Source organism: Ascaphus truei, chromosome 5 (genome assembly GCF_040206685.1).
Source record: "Ascaphus truei isolate aAscTru1 chromosome 5, aAscTru1.hap1, whole genome shotgun sequence".
Classification (NCBI taxonomy): Eukaryota; Metazoa; Chordata; class Amphibia; order Anura; family Ascaphidae; genus Ascaphus; species Ascaphus truei.
In genome coordinates, this window is record NC_134487.1 from 106,292,824 (window position 1) to 106,311,841 (window position 19,018).

The 19,018-nt window shown below is 38.9% G+C and overlaps 1 protein-coding gene across 6 annotated transcripts in view; it reads right to left on the minus strand.

Annotated features, from left to right (window-relative positions):
- Positions 1-19,018, minus strand: part of PLEKHG7 (pleckstrin homology and RhoGEF domain containing G7) — an 84,838-nt gene that overhangs the window by 18,530 nt on the left and 47,290 nt on the right. For all 6 annotated transcript variants that reach the window (XM_075600437.1, XM_075600433.1, XM_075600434.1 and 3 more), the window contains exons 5-13: positions 16,789-16,916; positions 16,187-16,227; positions 14,607-14,705; positions 13,361-13,510; positions 12,697-12,792; positions 8,812-8,913; positions 6,810-6,923; positions 4,928-5,102; positions 278-393 (exon numbers count right to left, since the gene is read on the minus strand). In XM_075600437.1, the coding sequence (XP_075456552.1) occupies positions 278-393; positions 4,928-5,102; positions 6,810-6,923; positions 8,812-8,913; positions 12,697-12,792; positions 13,361-13,510; positions 14,607-14,705; positions 16,187-16,227; positions 16,789-16,916 (1,021 nt within the window). The remainder of the gene's footprint in view (positions 1-277; positions 394-4,927; positions 5,103-6,809; positions 6,924-8,811; positions 8,914-12,696; positions 12,793-13,360; positions 13,511-14,606; positions 14,706-16,186; positions 16,228-16,788; positions 16,917-19,018) is intronic.

Genomic DNA, 19,018 nt, shown 5'->3' on the forward strand with positions numbered 1-19,018 from the left:
TGTATAGCGCTGCTAGTTTTACATAGTGTTTTACAGTCATTTTGTAGGCACATGTCCCTGCCCCTTGGAGCTTACAATCTATGTTTTTGGTGCTTGAGGCACAGGGAGCTGACACCAGGAATTGAACCAAGTTCCACTGCTTCAAACTCAGTGCCAGTCAGTGTCTTTACTCACTGAGCCGCTCCTTCTCCCGTGATTTGCATATAACTTGGATGTTATCTAAGAGTACAATAATGTCATACAAAAATCAATGTGGCAAGATAAAGAAAGAGAATACCTCAGGAAAGAAAAACCTTTTATCTCGATTCCACAAAGGGGGCCAAACAATAACTTCCTGGAGTTGTTTGAATTTCTGAGATTTATCCAGCCATTTCACTTTTCCTTCAAGGTCCCCTGGAATCAGACGCAAAAATTATATTGAAAAGAAAATGGAATTATTTCGTGTTTGTGTGTATGAGCGTGCAGGGTAAAAGTGCTGATGTGTCAAAATATGTCTGTATGTGTATGTATATCTTCAAGAAAAGACCACAATGGTCTAATTATCTGCACCAGACAGAATGAATGCAATATAGACAGTGATGATTGACCCATAACACACAGGCGCCCGCTGTTTCGGTCCCCGAAGTGACCTTCTTCAGGGATACCTCACCAAAGTGACAATCACACTTTAAATACACACATTTGTTACCTATCAACATGTAAGCATACATACTAGAAGCTATGTCTAATATTTCAGTGAACCCAACAGCATGATGTGGCATAGTTTGTGATTTCAGGTATGCTTTATGGTCCTTTTATTGCAAGTAACCCGATGTTGTCCCTGTGCCGTGTGCCTCTGTTTGCTTTGCTCTTTATTCCAGGTCCTGCTATTTAGGAGTCACCCCTCTGAAATTACATGTTAATCTGTATATGTACACCCTCCTTTATCCCCTAACCTACCTATACGGCAGTATATTCCATCTGTTTGAAATTCCTAAAAAGCAGTGATACGGTCTTCACATTGTGGTATGCTCTCCTCTGTGGTAGGGCTGCCACGTTCTCTGGAGCAAGACTCTACATAACTATGGGCAGCAGAGAGGTTTGAATGTGGCAATATTATTTGTTGATGCGGGTTGTACCTGTAGTGTACATAAATTAAAGTTTATTGTTTTGCATAAAGCTGCTAATCCGCTCATAGAGCATGCAGTCCATGTAGATTAAACGCCCTGGATCATGATGGGGTTAACACACTTGGATGGCGGTGGATTAACTAGTAATACAATTTTGTGAGGGATGATAACTTTATTATCTATATATGCTCACGCTGATGAGATTTGGACTACGAGTGTATTTCTGAGATATTATTCAGTCCATTTGCCATATAGGCAAGGGTTAATTGATAAAGGACTTTGTGCATTAAGCCAGGGGCGCGCAAAGTTTTTTTGCTGCGTCCCCCCTGTGTGCTGGCTTTAGAGCTCACGCCCCCCTCCCCAGTGACCTGGCGTCAAATGACGCAGAGGGAGACGTGACCCCGCAGCGTCATTTGACGCACGTTTTCATGACGAAGAGCCACGTCACATGACCCTGCTGTGTCATATAACGCCGCGTTGTCATTGCGATGTGACCAGAAGCCGGCTGAATCCTGGTAAATTGAAGTTGCAGAGACCTCGCGCGGTCCCCCGTCATTTAATTTAAATGCCTCGGGGAAGAGCGCAGGGCCTATGCAACCGCCGTGCCCCCCAAGAAAAACCCTGCACCCCCCCTGTGGGGCGCACCCCCCCAGTTTGTGCACCGCTGCATTAAGCTATCCTGTGCACTGAAGGATAACTGCCCCGGTGAGCACAGGCTGCTTGTTAATCAGTGATGCAAAGTAGAACCAAAACACGGCAGATATTTCTGTGTCAATCTTTTTAAGCCATATGTCCAGTATTAGCTTTGTCTTTTGTTCCAATGGTTGTGATGGGTGCCGAGGTATATAAGTCTGTCTATCCATTTTTAAGTCTTGTTTTACCTATTCTAATTGGTATGCTTACATGTTTCTAGGTAACACCCTCAATCCCTCGCCCTCTGTGTGGCTCCTTTGGTGACAACATTTGTGTATTTAAAGTGTGATTGTAACCCTGAAGAGGGTCCCTTTGGGAACCGAAACATCCGGCTCCTGTGTGTTATGGGCCAATAAACACCCTCTATTTTGCATTCATTCTGTAAATAATTAGACCATTCTTGTATTTTCTTCAAGTTGGATATTTTTTTCTATCTGGCACAGACACCCTCTGTAGTTTACTTAATACTGAGTGTGCAGCTATTTCCTAAATGCATGCTATATACTGTAAAATTGATTATATCTGTAAACACATATTTGTATTATTTTCAATTTGAATGTTTGGCCACAAAGAGGTGTGGTGAGAACAGCCTTCAGGGTGTGCACATCTAATTGCCAAAAAGCACACTTCCGTCTAACTCTTAATTAACCATTGCCAAGAGGCAAACGTAATTCCTCAAATATGCAGAACATCCTTTTTCGGCAGCGTATTTATAAAGGGAGAGAGGTGTTGGCGCGTTAAATACCTACAGTTCAAAAATGGCAGGCATGTATGTAATATTTAAAAAGGTCTTCGGAGACACCTCTGTCACTCATTCTTTTATCTTCTACACTGCACTGCATCTGCACTTTCCCCAGGAGTTTGCCTTTGGGCTCTTCTCTAAGTTGAGATACAGGTTTGCGTTACTCATTTTCATAAGGTAATTGCTGTAGCCAGATAAGGGTACTCTCACTTGTATGTCTACATCATCCTTTCTTACCCATGTATCCTAAGTATACATTGGTCTTATAAATATTATTTTATGTGACCAATGTATCGCTACATAGAAGATTGAGGTTACACTGTTGACCTAACTGGATTGAATGTCTCCCTTTCACTAAGTGGATTGAATGTCTCTGGTTCACTAACCGTAGCATTGTTTAAATTTTATAATGAATTATCCAAAACACAAGGTAGTTGGGTGTAGAATCACAATAGGTTTTGTTTACTGCTGTGTTCCAGCACCAACAACTTTATCCATGGAGACAGTAATGGGAATCAACAAGGGCTTGGCTGAGGTACTTATTGTGTTTGCAGTGACCGAAAGACAATATAGGAGCAATTAAACTGTTGTAACTGTGTTTATTGAACAGTACAAAACGTTTAGTTGTCAGATGTATACTGATTTATTAATCTGATTTAAGTAGCTTAGCCCTGCTTGAAAGATTTATTTAAGGACATATGAACTAAGTGGCGCTATTCCGTAAAATACTTTCCAATTCCGGAAGGCTCCCAATTTTTATTATTATTATTATGGCCTGTAATATAAAAGTCTCTGTGGCTACGTACAGTATTTAAACAACACAAGACGTTTCACAAATTGCTGACTTGGTTGCACCATATGGAGGTGCGGTAAAAGCCATTATAGCCATTTTGACCGGCCCTTCCAATAACTACCAACATGTTGTTGCTTTGGACTGGTGGACAGGCTTATTGGGGAATGGCTTTCTAAATTACATGGACAGCAGAATAATAGGTGTTAGAACTGTGTCAGTACTAAATATCAATTTTAGGAACTAGCAGGGACACAGTATATAACAGGAAGTATTGAATTTCCCTTTACGGGGGAAACAATTTCCATTTAGAATCATCTATAACCCTTATAAGTAGAGTATATGGGCAGTAAGACTTCATCTATGTTTTGCATATATGGACATTTTACATTTCTCTTTGCAAAAGTAAGGCATTGCTCTTTTCTATGCGTATAGTGTTCCTAATATTAGTGGTCAACAGTCAATTACACAATAGAAGTACATTTTCTGTTTTACATTTTATATTAATGAAGCAATGGCAATCATTTGACTGTGTGCGGTAAAAAAAAAAAACCCTATAAAACTAAATTTAGTATAACTGGGTTAAAGGAGACAGGGATGGCATTATAAAAGATAAAGTATCTGTAGACATGTAATCCCATTTTCCACCATGGACCATCATTTATTTGTCCATACATCATGTTCATTTGAGAATATTTAATCTCACCCACATTTATTTAGGACAATTTACTCTTTCGGAGACCCTTCCAAATCCTGATGTTTTATAAAACTGGAGTTTGTAACACTAAATATCTTAAGAGTGCACATTTCATTTCGCCTCTCTGACTTAAGGTTGCTACTTGACTATGTTCCACAAACTCAGGTTTGTGTCTGTTGGGTCAAACTCTTTGTGTCTGTTTCTGTTCCACCTCTCTGACCTACAGTACCATTGCATAGATCTGCCTAAAGTCTGCCTTCTCAGGCTAAACGTGCTAGACTTGAATTAATCGAACCACTTCGCTAAATGGAAGACATCACTTTCCATAGACATGGGCATTCCATCAGCAGCTGCACATCTAGGGGCCTATGCAGAGAGCAGCGCTATTTCGAAATTCGCCATTTTTTGGAGAAAATCGCACAGAAAGCAGCAGAAAAAGGCGAGTTCCGAAAAACGCGCCAATTTTTCTTTTCTATTTGTAAAACTCGCCTCGCGGCTGGCGAGAACCTCAATCTCGCCAGTTTTAAAAATATCCTAATGCAGAGAGGCGCGAACGGCATCTAGCGGCTGTTCGCGCCAATAAAATGGCGCGATTGTCTCCTTTTTGCCTCGCCAGAAAAAATTGGCAAGAAGCTGCCGCTCGCGGCCATTGCAAAGGGAAAAAAAAGGCGCAAATTTGTTTTTACACGTTTCTGAAGCGCGCATCTCGCCAATTTAAACTCGCCACACGCATCCATGTTAAACATAGCAGAATTCGCACTTTTCTGCATATGGAGAATAAAACTCTCCAAAAAAGCTACTTTTTAATAAATTCGCCAATTTTAAAATTCGCTGCTCTCTGCATAGGCCCCCTAGTGTGATTTTGTTAGTTGGGAACATTTGCTTTAGTTACTTACGTATTGAGTTTTCCACTTTCTCCTTCATGGAATAGATGGAGATTTTCTCATTTGCATCAGTGCTTCTTTTCCACATGTTGTTAAGAATTAATGGGTACCGAGTCAATCGGTGTAATGGAGCTACCAGCAGATCAGGGAGATGCAGCCGCTTACAATGCTCATTTTGCTCACACCACTACTAAACACAAAACAAGACTGGTTAGAACCAGGCACTTGCGAATTGGTTTAGAAATAATTGTGTACATTTATGTATGAAGATTATGTTGTGCAGGGCTTTTAAAACTTTTCCATATCGCAGACCACTTCAATGTTAATGATTGTTTGGCAGACAATCATACATAAACTTTTCCCTCTTCATCAATATATTAATACATGTTTAAAGCAGAAGAATATGTTGCATTGTGTTTAAAAAAAATATATTTTTCTTAGTTACAGGATTGAACGGTGTTAATTTTAGCTGTGAGGACCCCCTGCTTCCAGAGATACTTATTTCCGTACCGGTGCCGGTATCTATGCAGCTAGGGAACTGTGAAACATAATGGTGGCTTTAAATGTCCTGAGGGGAAGTTCCAGACCGGCATCCACTTATAGTCTTCCCTGCACTTGTGTAAGCGATGTTAGGTCTACAGCGTCATCACGTTCGTACCCAGCATGCAATTGGCTCGCACTTACCAACTGCGAGGGGGATTTTGCCTGGACTACAGAGCTCCTATTGCGGTTTATACCTGCCTGGTGTACTTGGATCAATATGATCCTTATTTTATTGTAAGTCTTTGTACTTTTTTATGCTACTATAAAATGCCATATATTTTTGGAACAATCAGTGATTCTTTCCCTCTTTTCTGCGCCCCCATCCTTTTGTCTGTTTGTATGCGAGACTTCTCTAGCCCCACTGATCACGGGAGACGGGAAGCAGCACTGGAGAGGGATTCTAAAGAAAACTTCTGACGGCCAGCGCGCATTCAATGCTGTACTCTACTGGCTTTAAATGTCCCACGTCACGCAGGCCAATAAGAAACCGTGATGCCATCCATTGTGGCTTCCTATAGGCCAGGGTGACATTCAAACTTCACAAGGATACAGAGGTATTTCTGGAAGCAGGAGGTCCCTAGAGCTGAAATTAACATGGTTCATAAAACTTTTTTAAACAGCCTGTTCTGCTGCTTTAAGATGTATTTCATAAACACTGGACTTGTATTTAAATAACATCTTTAGTAGTGAGTGAAAATGCGCAAACTGTAGGAGAAAGCAGTATGAAGTGCATTTTGAAAAGCTTTGGGGACCACTACTAAAGCCTTGGTGGACCATTGGTGGTCCAGGGACCACAGTTTAAGAACCACTGATCTTCTAGAGTAAATGCAACAATTTAGGGGTAGAGACATTAAAATTGTTGATGTGTCAATATTTTCACAATAAGATAAAGCAGCTATATCATGATGTGTACCATCCAATATATTATACACATACAGGCATACCCCGCTTTAAGGACACTCACTTTAAGTACACTCGCGAGTAAGTACACATCGCCCAATAGGCAAACGCCAGCTCACGCATGCGCCTGTCAGCACGTCCTGAACAGCAACACCGGCTCCCTACCTGTACCGAAGCTGTGCGCAAGCGGGGAGACTATAGAGCCTGTTACACATGTCTTATTTACATCAGTTATGCACGTATATGACGATTGCAGTACAGTACATGCATCGATAAGTGGGAAAAAGGTAGTGCTTCACTTTAAGTACATTTTCGCTTTACATACATGCTCCGGTCCCATTGCGTACGTTAATGCGGGGTATGCTTGTACATAGTATTATAATCATCACCTATTTAAATATTATGCATTGAATTTTTTTTTTTTTTTTTTAAAGAACGATGAGTACATTACTTTTAGATACACTGCAAAATCATCTCTCTGCCTAAGGCTCTCCAGGTAAACGACAGCTGAAGTGTAATTGAGGCAGTAAATCTGGTGGCTGAGGCAGAAGTTCTCTTCGAAATACTGCAAAATCAAACAAGAAAGATCTCAAATTAGTGTTGGTGCAATAAAATGAGAAAAGTGGTACGTTTTTATATCTCACAATCAACACTTGAACTATTTAGCTGCTTACGGTCAGAAGGGTGGAATATTGGCACCATAAGTAATTTAAGGGATTAAGGTAATTAGACTCCAAATCCAACATAAATTAAGGAACAATCAACAAATATATATATTTACGTGAAGGGTTTTAATATACTAAAAGGATACTGATTAATTATCTTAAAACATGGCTTGACTTGTCCTCCAGAGGCAGGTATGATTTCTTAACACTGGCGATTTGGTATATTATGTACTGTATATGTTGGTGTGCACGTTAGAGTGAGCCTTATGGGCTTAGATTGGAAAAGTTTTTGAATAAACGTGAAAGAGGATACAAATTTGGTAACACAAGTGAATGTTTCACCTCAATAATTGTCTAAGTTGGAGAATAACTTTACAAAGTCCATTTTACCAGCAAATTCTCAAAATACTTTGCAACCATTTTGCTCCTCTTGTTTTTTCTGAAGGAAGGGTAATATAGTAAAATTAAGTGTGTCATTAAGGGATTAAAGAGTTCTTTAATTTAATTGCACGGCTGTTGTAGGTCTATGCTTGTGATAACCAACTCTGCTTTGGAGAAAAAGAATGTTGTACGTTTATTTACAATGCTTAGTATTAGTTGAGGGCTACATTACTTCCCAGCATTGTACCTGATACATAGTGGGTTATTCATTAAATTACACTAGTGATGATTGCACAGAACTTCCAATTGAAATCAGTTTGACATATAATCCCCCATAGTCTCTCAAAAACACCTAGTCTAAATAAAACAGCAATATGGATTCTCTTACTTATGAATTTTTATCCCACACCATATAACTGTGACACGTCATCTCCAATTGCAGAAGCCCCTCTTGCAACTTCATAATCATTTAAATAAAATAAGTAGCAATGCATTTTTTGTGACGTATTCAGTCAGGACATCTACAGTAGTACTGCGTTGTACCTTTTCTTTGCAATTATTCATTGTCATACAGAAGTGTGTCACTTCTATTCACCATTATATAATAGTATTTTTTTTCTATTACCTTGCAATTCTTCACAAACACATAATGATCACATTATCTGTGAACATTTGCCACTGAGCACTAAACATTTTTCTGAAATTGGTAGTTTTCGGGTGATCTTTTAGCGAACAGTAGATTAACTGTTTCAGAACAAAAGTGTCTGTTTCAGAACAAAAGTGTCTGGTCACAGTGAGCCACATTTTGGCTCCATGAAGATGTGATGGTTCATTACAAACATCACATGCTCCTGGATGCCTCTCTCCCTGTCCTGAAATCCTCCTCTTCAGATCAGCAAGGCCAGCTTGATGACGGTTCCATCGGGGCCACTGCACCGAACCCTGCGGTTACAGAGGCCCAAGCTCTTCCCCACAACAATAAAACTGATTGCTGGCGGAGAGCGCGGTGCGTCTGTAACTGTCTCTTACCTTGTCCGCCGGCATCTCCTCCTGCAGATTCCCGTTGTCTTGGTGCTGCGACGTCAAATGGTTTCACGTTGCCATGACATGATGCCACATGGTGTCGCATTGTCATGAGCCGTCCGAGGAGGAGATGCAGTACCGGACAAGGTAGAGACCCCGCAAAGCCCCTGCTCCGAACCCCGCAAATATCACAGCCGGCCCTGCAGATCAGCACAGGTTTTAGTGCAGCACAAACACACAGAAATAAGTAACTGAAAGTGTTTCTCAAAATTAAAGTTCGGATTAGTGGCAGTGCTAGGTTTAAACAACTGTACTATTACCTATTGCATTACTACTATTGTCAATGAATTCATATTATAAACCTTAGGAATAACTAGAATTTACCTTTGTTAGCAGGTCTGCCAGTGAGAAAGAGACTGAAGTTGCAATCCCCAGCTCACTGTCTTTAATGGTGTTAAAGAGGCCAGTGGCAAAATTTAGGCTCTCCTAATTAAGAAAAAAGAACAGCAAATGGTTATAGGTGTAAAGAATTGATACAAATCAATAAATGAACATATCGCTCCAGAAGTGATGCAATAATCTGATTGAGACAATGTGTTCGCTTTTGTGTTTCTGAAGTGGGGTAGAAACCAATTTTAGTTTCATAATTCTATTTTGACGTAAACAGAGTTAAATACAAAATAAAGCCAGACATGCACAAACAGATACAGATGGTAATGAGGGGACTGCTCATGAGTTTTCATTCTAGAGGGAATGAGAAACAATGTTAAAACAAAAGGTAAAGGAGCTGCTCATTGTGGGAAGGAGTATGCCTCAGGATGGGGTATGGAACAGACTCACAGCTGATCCCGGTACGGTTTGAGGGTGGGGGTGTTAGATCGCGTGGATATTGGTCCAGACGCGCAGTTGGTCCGAGTGGTGTTGGAGGGGGTGAGATGGATGTTAGAGGTACGTTAGAAATGCTTCCTTGAAAAGGTGAGTTTTTAAATGTTGCATTTACATAGTGTTTGAACACACTTCTATTTCACATTGTTATTCTTAATAAAAAATATAAGGTTACATTTGATTGACAATGGTAGTGCTCTTTCTTATTTATGATATCCCCATGTTTATAAGTATAGCCCTGGTAGGTTTGGGCTATTATTCTGTCCTCCTTCTGTGCAATAATACCTGGTAAGGGCAGGTTTGCCAGGAGTTAAGGTGGGTTCTCCCCACTCACTGCAGATCAGTGAGGCAGAGAAAGCAGTGCAGTCAGGCCTGTGTCCAATAAGGGACGGGGGCGGGCTCTTGTTGTATCTGTCTTAATGATCTGCATTTCCTGTATTGAGTCAGTTGCTCCTACCCTGAGAGGAGCTGAGTCTTACCTAACCGAGCTCTCAGGGACCTGGCAGACTTGAGGCCCTCCCCCTGGGAGAGGCTGGTAGACTGTTCCCACTACTCTGATAGGGGGTAGTGGAAGAGCTAGGCCTGCTTCCAGGGCCCTGACTGGGAGTGAAAGGCCATGGTCATTCTGAGAAGTACTGCTGTGTTACTGTGTTCCTGTACTGCTGTGTATGCTGTTCCAGTGAATGCTGTTGGTGCAATAAAGGTTCCTGATTTATAAAGAAGCGGTTGTGAGACTGGAATCTCTCATCCCTGAGTGGGAAGTTCTATTCCAGGGATTCCACCCCATATCCTGGGGCCTGCAATAGATGGAGGCACTGTCACCGTGAGTACGTACTGGGTATGTCCCCAGAAGCCTGTCCTGACCTTCCCCATAATACCATCAAGCGGGAGACTCAGGAGTCCTGTAAGCCAGCAGGTGCGCCACACTATTATGCCTTGTAACCAGAGCAGCATTTCCCCTAGGAGACCCTATTTGCGATTGGGTGGGGGAATACCCGTTACATAAGATTAAAAACCTGCCTGGGGAAGGACTCATAGTGCACATTACTCGGGAGCAGAAGAAACTAACCATTGTTATTTTATCTGCCATAGAAAGGGGCAATCTTTGCAGTCACCCTTTGTATGCCAGTTCAAAATGACCCATCGCCGGATACCTTTGATTAATATTTTGTGAAAGTAGACAGTTGGATCTGGGTGCATCATTGCTGAGTTAGTGCAATTACATGAGAAAGTAGCAGTTCATCAAAATCTGTGTAATGATACTTTGGGATCGACCATCCCTGTCTCTTCTAAAAACCATAAACTACATAAAAAGACAATGCATTGGATGTTATATTCTCTTAAAGTAGAGAAAATAACAGGTTATGTGGTGTGTAATATGGCCCATTCAGACAAAATGTGGATAGCCATATTTCATACTGCTTTGCAAAGATTTTAAAAAATACAAATATTTTTTTTGCATGGGAATGAGATTGTTAAAGTCACATGACCTAATATGCATTTGGCACCAAAACTTAGTAAAAGAGTAATGTGTTATAAAAAGAGAAAATCCATATGGGTTACTAGGACCACACAGCAAATAAAAATATCACTAGTGAGCACATTCACGTCCCAAACAAGCCTGCAACCCTGCTTCTAACCATTATCTCCTAGCATACAATGCTTCCACTGCAGCAAGGGATTCTGGGAAATTACATGCAAATAGCACACAATTACCACAAAGCTAACTGCTAATCATGAGGAGGATGTCTGCTGCACTTCCTTTTACATGGAGAAGAGAGGATCTTTCCTACGGAGCTGCACAAACCCCCTCTTTGGTGCCCATATCTTAACAGCATCTGATCTACATCTCAACATTCGACTTGCCGCCACTAATGGTCTGGCTAATAATGATATACTTATTTACTAATGACTAACTCGCCACAACCTCACTCACAAGTGGGGTGTCCTTTGGCCTTTATCTTTTTTAATTTTGTTTTTATAGTTCAAAAACCCTTTTCTGTATACTTTAGCTTTTCTTTTTTTCCAGTTTTTATTTATCTCGACTAGTATTGGGGTCTTTATTTTACTTTTAGGTGCACTTATGGCACAATTATATCAGCCCACATGAGTTTTCTGTCACCTTTGGTCACATATTGAGTGCTGTATGGTCTTTTCGAATAAATATTTAAAAATACTTACATGCAAGATTTGTTTTCAAAATGTGTCAATCAGCTGTATTTAACATACTGTATTAAACATGCGTATTATCATATGTATTGTATGTCTTTATTTATATAGCACCATTAATGTACTGTACATAGCGCTTCACAGTAGTAATACACGTGACAATCGATAAATAACAAATAATACAAATAACAGATCATGGGAATAAGTGCTTCAGACATAAAAGTAACATTGTAGAAGAGTAGTCACTGCTCCGAAGAGCTTACAATCTACAGTAATTGGTGGGGAGAACGTACAAAGACAATAGGAGGGCATTCAGGTAAGTGCGTCTGCAGGGGGCCAAGCTTTATGTATCATGTATAGTATTAGCCACGGTGCTACTGTACTCATATGCTTCTTTAAGCAAGTTTGTCTTAAGGTGGGTCTTAAAGGTGGATAGAGGGGGTGCTAGTCGGGTATTGAGGGGAAGGGCATTCCAGAGTTGTGGGGTAGTCAGTGAGAAAGGTTTAAGGCGGGAGAGGACTTTAGATACAAAGGGGGTGGAGAGAAGACATCCTTGAGCAGAACGCAAGAGTCGGATGGTACATAGCGAGGAATTAGGGCTGAGATGTATGGAGGGGCAGAAGAGTGTAAAGCTTTAAAAGTGAGTGGGAGAATTGAGTGCGAGATGCGGGATTTGATAGGAAGACAGGAGAGTTATTCAGTAGGGAGACGCTGAGACAGATTTAGTAATTAATCATTTGATTCAGGTCATTGGACATGTAGACTTATAATAGATCTGACTTGCTGTCAGGGAAACAGAGAAAAATGATGGTACGAGATGCACAACTTGATGCACACAAATTATTCACTGATACAAGACAAAAGAGCAGCCCGAATAGGTGGAAATGACCCAGAAACATTGGTGCTAAGAAAGGAAAGATCACATTTCCACTCTTAGCATCACCAAAATGCATGTTTATTCCACTTGATGGACAGCTTCCAGAGTTATTTAGAACAAAAGGGATCATTTTTCACAGTCTGCCTACAACAAACATGGCTCGATTACCATTGAAAAAAGAATTGCTATGGGGAAACTGCTTTGCGTGTATATTTTTATTTGCACTTCTATTGCACTGGTCGCACAACATGGAAGCTTTTGAAATCAGTCGCTCCCTTGTTTCATTGTTTTTTTCTTATTTGCTTTAGGTAAGGCAGGGTATGAAAAAGATTTCTCACCTGGCTGAGCACCTCCAAATTGGCAAATAGTCTCCACAAATCCACATCCAAAAGGTGTTCATTGCTCTGCAGGCACTTTAATGCATTCAAAAATACCTACAATGTTGAACAATATGACAAAGTGATCATCCTTATTCACATATGTTGAACTTGATGGATATATGTCTTTTTTCAACCTTATCTACTATGTAACCTAATTGACTCATTTTAGTGTGTATAAATGTAACAAAGATTCTGCAAACATAATATTTGTCTTTTACACTAGGGTGCATATTTTCTAAGCAGTGCCAAGCTATAAGACACTTTACGGCATTCGATCATTGTTTTTATCTAGCTCCAGGGTTTGATACTGGAGCCTTACTAGTGTATGAGCTGAAACTGTTGGTGACAGTGACAGGTTTAAGTGCACTAGGAATTACAGCTCCAAGCTCTGTTTTACTGCCTATTGATTTGCAGCAAACAATACCTCGTATTAAACAAACATTCAAAAGTATTTGAAGTTCTAGCTTTGAGTTTGTGAGTTTCTTCTTCAAGTTTCTTCTCCATAAAAAGGTATGACTGGTCTCCGTCCCTAGAAATGTGAAGGATATTTGCAATACTAATAAAATCAGTTGGCAGGAAAGAAAAGGAACGCAATGATAATGGGAGAAGGAATTACACTCACCATTTTGAGAACAAGTAAGTGATCTAGAAAGTAAGTACATTCGGATGTAAAAAGCTCCCACACGGACTCCTGTCTTTTCCTGTTCGATTGATCAGGAATGTCATTATTCTCCATACTTTGCAGACTAAAGAACTCATTCCAGGTTTTATCCTAAATAGGGGTAAACACATTAAATATGAAAGACATGACTCATTTCCTAGTCTAACTTAATTCGCTACTGGTCAAGATCATTTTGCAGGATGGATCCACAGGGTGGAATAAAATCTGAACTCCCAGTTTAAATTCTTGTTTTTTTTGTCTTTGATTCATCTTTTTACGGTTAATCAGAATTACAAATGGATTGCAGGTACTGTATTTTACTGTGACCATGACGATAAGCACGTAAAGACTGATCACAATCAGATAACCTCACTGGAATAAACATTTCTGCTAATTAAATTTTACATTCATTTTATTTTAATTTAAAGTCATATTATTTGATGGAGTACAAATGGTGCCCAAGTACCGAGTGATCAATTCATGATATGCAGCATATAGAACTGTTTCGTCATGCAGCATCTGCATGAAATGTAAGTATCTAGCTTATCAAGTTTGACCATCATTACAACTGGCATAAGAAATAGAGGAAAATGGATGGAAGATACACTCAAATTGATGCATACCATTAACGTGTCCAAACATTGTCACCCATCTCCTCCTGTTGTGTCATTTTCGTATATACCAAAATAGATAGCATACAGTACAGATGTGAGAAATATTCGCTAAAGTTTGTTAACCAGATTTTTTTTTTTGTTAAACGCTAAATTATTGCGAAACAATTTAATTCTGAAGACTTCTTTCTTTGGGAGTTTATTACATTTTAGCCAGTGTCCATAGTTCTTTGCCACGATAGGGATTTGTGTTCTTATTTCCAATAAAAAACTTCAATCATTTCAGATCTCCCCAATAATATAAAGGTCTCTGCTCCATCTACCTTCCCTAAATTATTTATCTACTTCTCTACTCTGTCCTCACCTAACCGGAAAGAGGAGTGAAGTGTATAAATGAGTAAGAAAAGCTATATATATATTATGAATATACTAACAATATCTTTCAGTTTAACAAATGAAGATTACATAAGTAACTCTATATGACAAAGTATACATAAAAAAAGTGTATATATGTATATATAAATATATATATACACACACATTTTTCATTTTTATTTTATATTGTGTCACTTTTAAGAATTATTTCGGCACTATACCTTAATATTGTAAAACTCATATTCGTCGAAGTCTGAGATCTTGATAGTTGACAGACAGTTTTCCAGATCAGAAATTTGCTTTTGTTTGCCTTTGATTTGCTAAAAATAATTTAGATACAAGATCAATTATAGTCAATACAAATTAACTTAATGAATCTGGGAGTGAGAACTTGTGTGAAATGTCTGCATAAAATGCATCAGATGAAGATACACACACGCGCACACACACACACACACACACACACACACACACACACACACACACACACACACACACACACACACACACACACACACACACACACACACACACACACACACACACACCAAAATAGGGTTCAGCTTGAGATAAAGCCCTTCACATTTTATATATATTATATATAGCAAGAAAAGCATTTTGACACAATCGCGTGTCTTCTTTAGGTGGGTCATGACGAAACACGTTGGGTTCCACAGTGGAGGAGGTCTGAGCTGTTTCATCGAGCTGCTCCCTTTTTGGAGTGCATGTTGCTGTGGAGTTCCACATTTAGTGCTCGGGACTGTGTTTGTGGGAACTTACCATCTCTAATTCCCTATTGGACATCCTCTTAGATGTGGCGGTTTGGTATCTGACTGATCACTATCTCATGGAATTTGAATGCCTTTATAAACGGTTTTACACTATGCAGTGTGCGCATCTTATCCCTTTATTCTAGATGTTTACCCTGTGAGTTGGTTACTCCATTTAAAGAAGTTGCCTGAGACTCTCCTTCCCTTCTGGATACCTACACGTGGAAATTACAGACTTCTACAAGTCTTCTTTGGGACTCTTTAATTGATATGCTTTATTTGCACCAGATCGGATCTTATTTTATGTTATTTTGATATTGTAATGGATTTTTTTACATATTGTTTGAACATTTTGGATAATTGTAAAAATATTGATTCACTATAGAGCACTTTAAAAAATGTACTTTATAGGAAATAATTCAGTTTATCTAATTATTTCATTTATACATTTTTTACACAATGTTTTAATAATTTTTTACACTTGGTAAGTTAATTAGTGCTGTGTGTGTGTGTGTGTGTGTGTGTGTGTGTGTGTGTGTGTGTGTGTGTGTGTGTGTGTGTGTGTGTGTGTGTGTGTGTGTGTGTGTGTGTGTTACTACTATTACTAATTAGTTGCTCTGTCCATTTATTTTTCTATACTTTCTATCTTTCATCTATCCAATATGTAAAATCATTTTGAACAATTTAAAAAAGAGTTGCTACAGCATTATACCATGTCATCTACATTATGTTAGAACACTGAAAAATCTATGAGTGACAATTATATGTGGCTTCATTTTAGTGTGAACTTGAATTATAACTTTTTTTTAGGTCAATAGTGGTAACATTTTAAGGTGCAGTAAAACTATTGGCTTCAGTGGAATTATCTAGAATGAAGCCTCAAGATATACCATGTAAGTGAATGCATACTAATGTTATCTGGGTATAATGTACTGTATGTGGGGAAATCTAATAGCATTTGTAGCTAAAAAGGACAACCAAGATGTGTGCTTTGTCTAGCGCTGGGATCGGACACAATATGAAATACTCACAGATCCTTTCTTAGAAAAAGGCCACTTCAGTTTCTTGGCATCTAGTAGGCAAAATAAAAACCCGTTAGTAGTAGTAAAAAAATACATAAAATAAAAAAACAACTTCTTACAGACGAAATGAAAAGATCAACAATGATAAGAATCATTCATAGAAATATTTCTCTACATGAACAGGTACCTACAAACCCCCCTCCCCCCTTCACTATGACACTAAGCAATGTTTCCCTACTAAAGTGAATGCAACACATTTGTTATACAAATATTACTGTACTGTACCTTCATTATGTTCTACTATATTTAAATGATATGATATTTTACTTTACAGTTTACGAGTACATGCTGTAACTTATTGACTGTCAGTAGTGATGTCTGTTGCTACTGTCCCTCAGCAGTTTTATGCCTTTTAATTTTAAGGTTTATTTATCCGTGATCTTGTATATATCCTGAAACATTAAATACTTAATATGAGACAATCCTGATGATAAAACGGGTTCCACAGGACTGTTTAAAAAAAAAAAACTATATATATATATATATATATGTGTTTATATACACACACATTCATTTATTTAGCTCTTAAAAGAGTGAACTAATTGCCGTACCTGCATTTGGAAGCAATGTTGAGTGATACAGATAATCAGAGGCACCGTCAGACACCAGAAGATCTCCAGGAAACACCTCCAACCCAGGCAGGCTCAATACCACAGAACTGCGTCTTCGTTCAAACAGTCTTTGATGACAATAATAATAACAACAAAACATTTAGGGGGCTAAGGACTACATATACTAAGCTGGCATAAAGCACACATTTAAAAGGGCAGGAAGGTAACATAGAACACATGGCCCTATATATCAAGTTGTTACATATGTTAAGGTAAGCTCATTCATTACGTATGGTAATTGCAATGTTTAATAAGTGTTTACTGGAGTGCTGTTGAAGAGTGGCCAAAAAGCTGAATGCAAACAAAAACAAGATCAATGTACTTCATCACTATCACTATTGTACTTATGTCTATTATAGCATTTGTGTCTATTAGTTCATTGTCATTTGAACCCATTGATTAGTTTTCATTTATTATCTTTATCGATTTTCGATTCATTTGGTCTTGTACATCATGTTATCTGCTGTCCTACTCTTTTGTTGTGTACTATTATGTTGCTTAGCAACCCTGGGTATTTATACTTCCTGTATTGGTTAAACCCACAATCCTTTGAGAAAGTCACATACTGTGCCGAAACGCGCCAGGACTCTTTGACACTACGTCATCACGCAAGAGCTAGCCTTGGTCTGAGCTGAATCTGAGTCTGAGTGCGTTAGTCAAGACCCCAGGATTTCCAGCAGACAGTTATTGGGACTGCTTTGTCTGCACCACGCTACCTCCGACCATCAGGCAGATTAGATCCCGACGCTCACGCTGTGAGCGCATCAAAGGAGGACAAGCCTTCACGGAGCAGCAGACAGTTGGCGGTGATATTATATTCACATATGCAGATTTTAAAACTCACTCTTGTAAGTGCGCTTGTTTCCACCCCATTTCTATCCCTCTTCATCTTTTATTAAAAACTTTTATACGCTATGGAGCGTGCGCTTTCGTTTTTCTCTCTCTCTTTAGGATATATATATATAGTTAAAGAATCAGTTGGCACTCCTGTACGCACTTATAGGCTGTAGGTGCATGTCCCATATTGATAATATAACCATACGATACCATTCTACAGTCAGTCCGCAGTCAGGAAATCAGGAGACAGCACTCAGTAATGGGTCAACCAAAAATAAATGTATTAATGAAAAATATAATACATCATGAAACCCCGGGTTGATCCATTACTGAGTGCTGTCTCCTGATTTCCTGATTTCCTGACTGCGGACTGACTGTAGAATGGTATTGTATGGGTTTATATATCTGTGGGATCGAAACGTTGGACTTCTGTGCTTTGTGTTTTAATACACTTACTGAATTTACCTGCCTGAGGGCTGTCTCCTTTTTGCCAGTTTCTGGTAATGTATGTTTTTTATTATGTGTATATGTATATATGATGAGGGAACAATGACAGTTTCCAAGTCTTGATTTACAATTGCAAAAGTTTTCGAGACGACTTTCAAAAATTATTTAAACACTTATATTTGCCTGACTTTTTTAGGCACCAATTACCAAGAGTAAACCAATTGAAGATATTGCTGCCATAGATAGCCACATACTGCAGAATGTGGGACAATTTCACCAAATTATCACAGCAGGTTAAAAAGAAAAGAAAAAAACAATGAGCAAATAGCAATTGGTTAAAACGACATAATTGTTTCTGGTGAGTTAATATTGTAACTTCTGACAATAATTTCCATACGGCTGCCAGGTATTATTAATAAGTAGTACAGCTACTAGCCGTTCCATGACTTTTAACCTTAAAACCAACAGGGAACTACAGTACAGTACATGAGAAACAATGATTACTCAAGATAATAGGAACAATAGTTCAGGCAAAGGGTTCCGGATCCTCTCTGAAGAGCTACAATTGATTTAATAAATAAACAAGTGGTGTGTGTGTGTGTGTTTAATCTCACATATTGATACTTCAAAATGGCTACAGAACATCAGTTTACCAAACTGTGGAGTCTGAATCATTGTTCGGCTTTTTTTTCATTCTAAGAATTTATGTGAGCGTGTATACTTTTTACACCTGAAAGACTGAACAAATCCTGTCATGTTTGCTAAAAAAAAATCTGTGATATTGATTGGAAATCATCTCTTATGGGGACTGAAGAAATGCCACATATTTTTGTTGTTAGTTTTTATGAATTACTGAGTATATCAAAATGCACATTTCTTGCCAAGG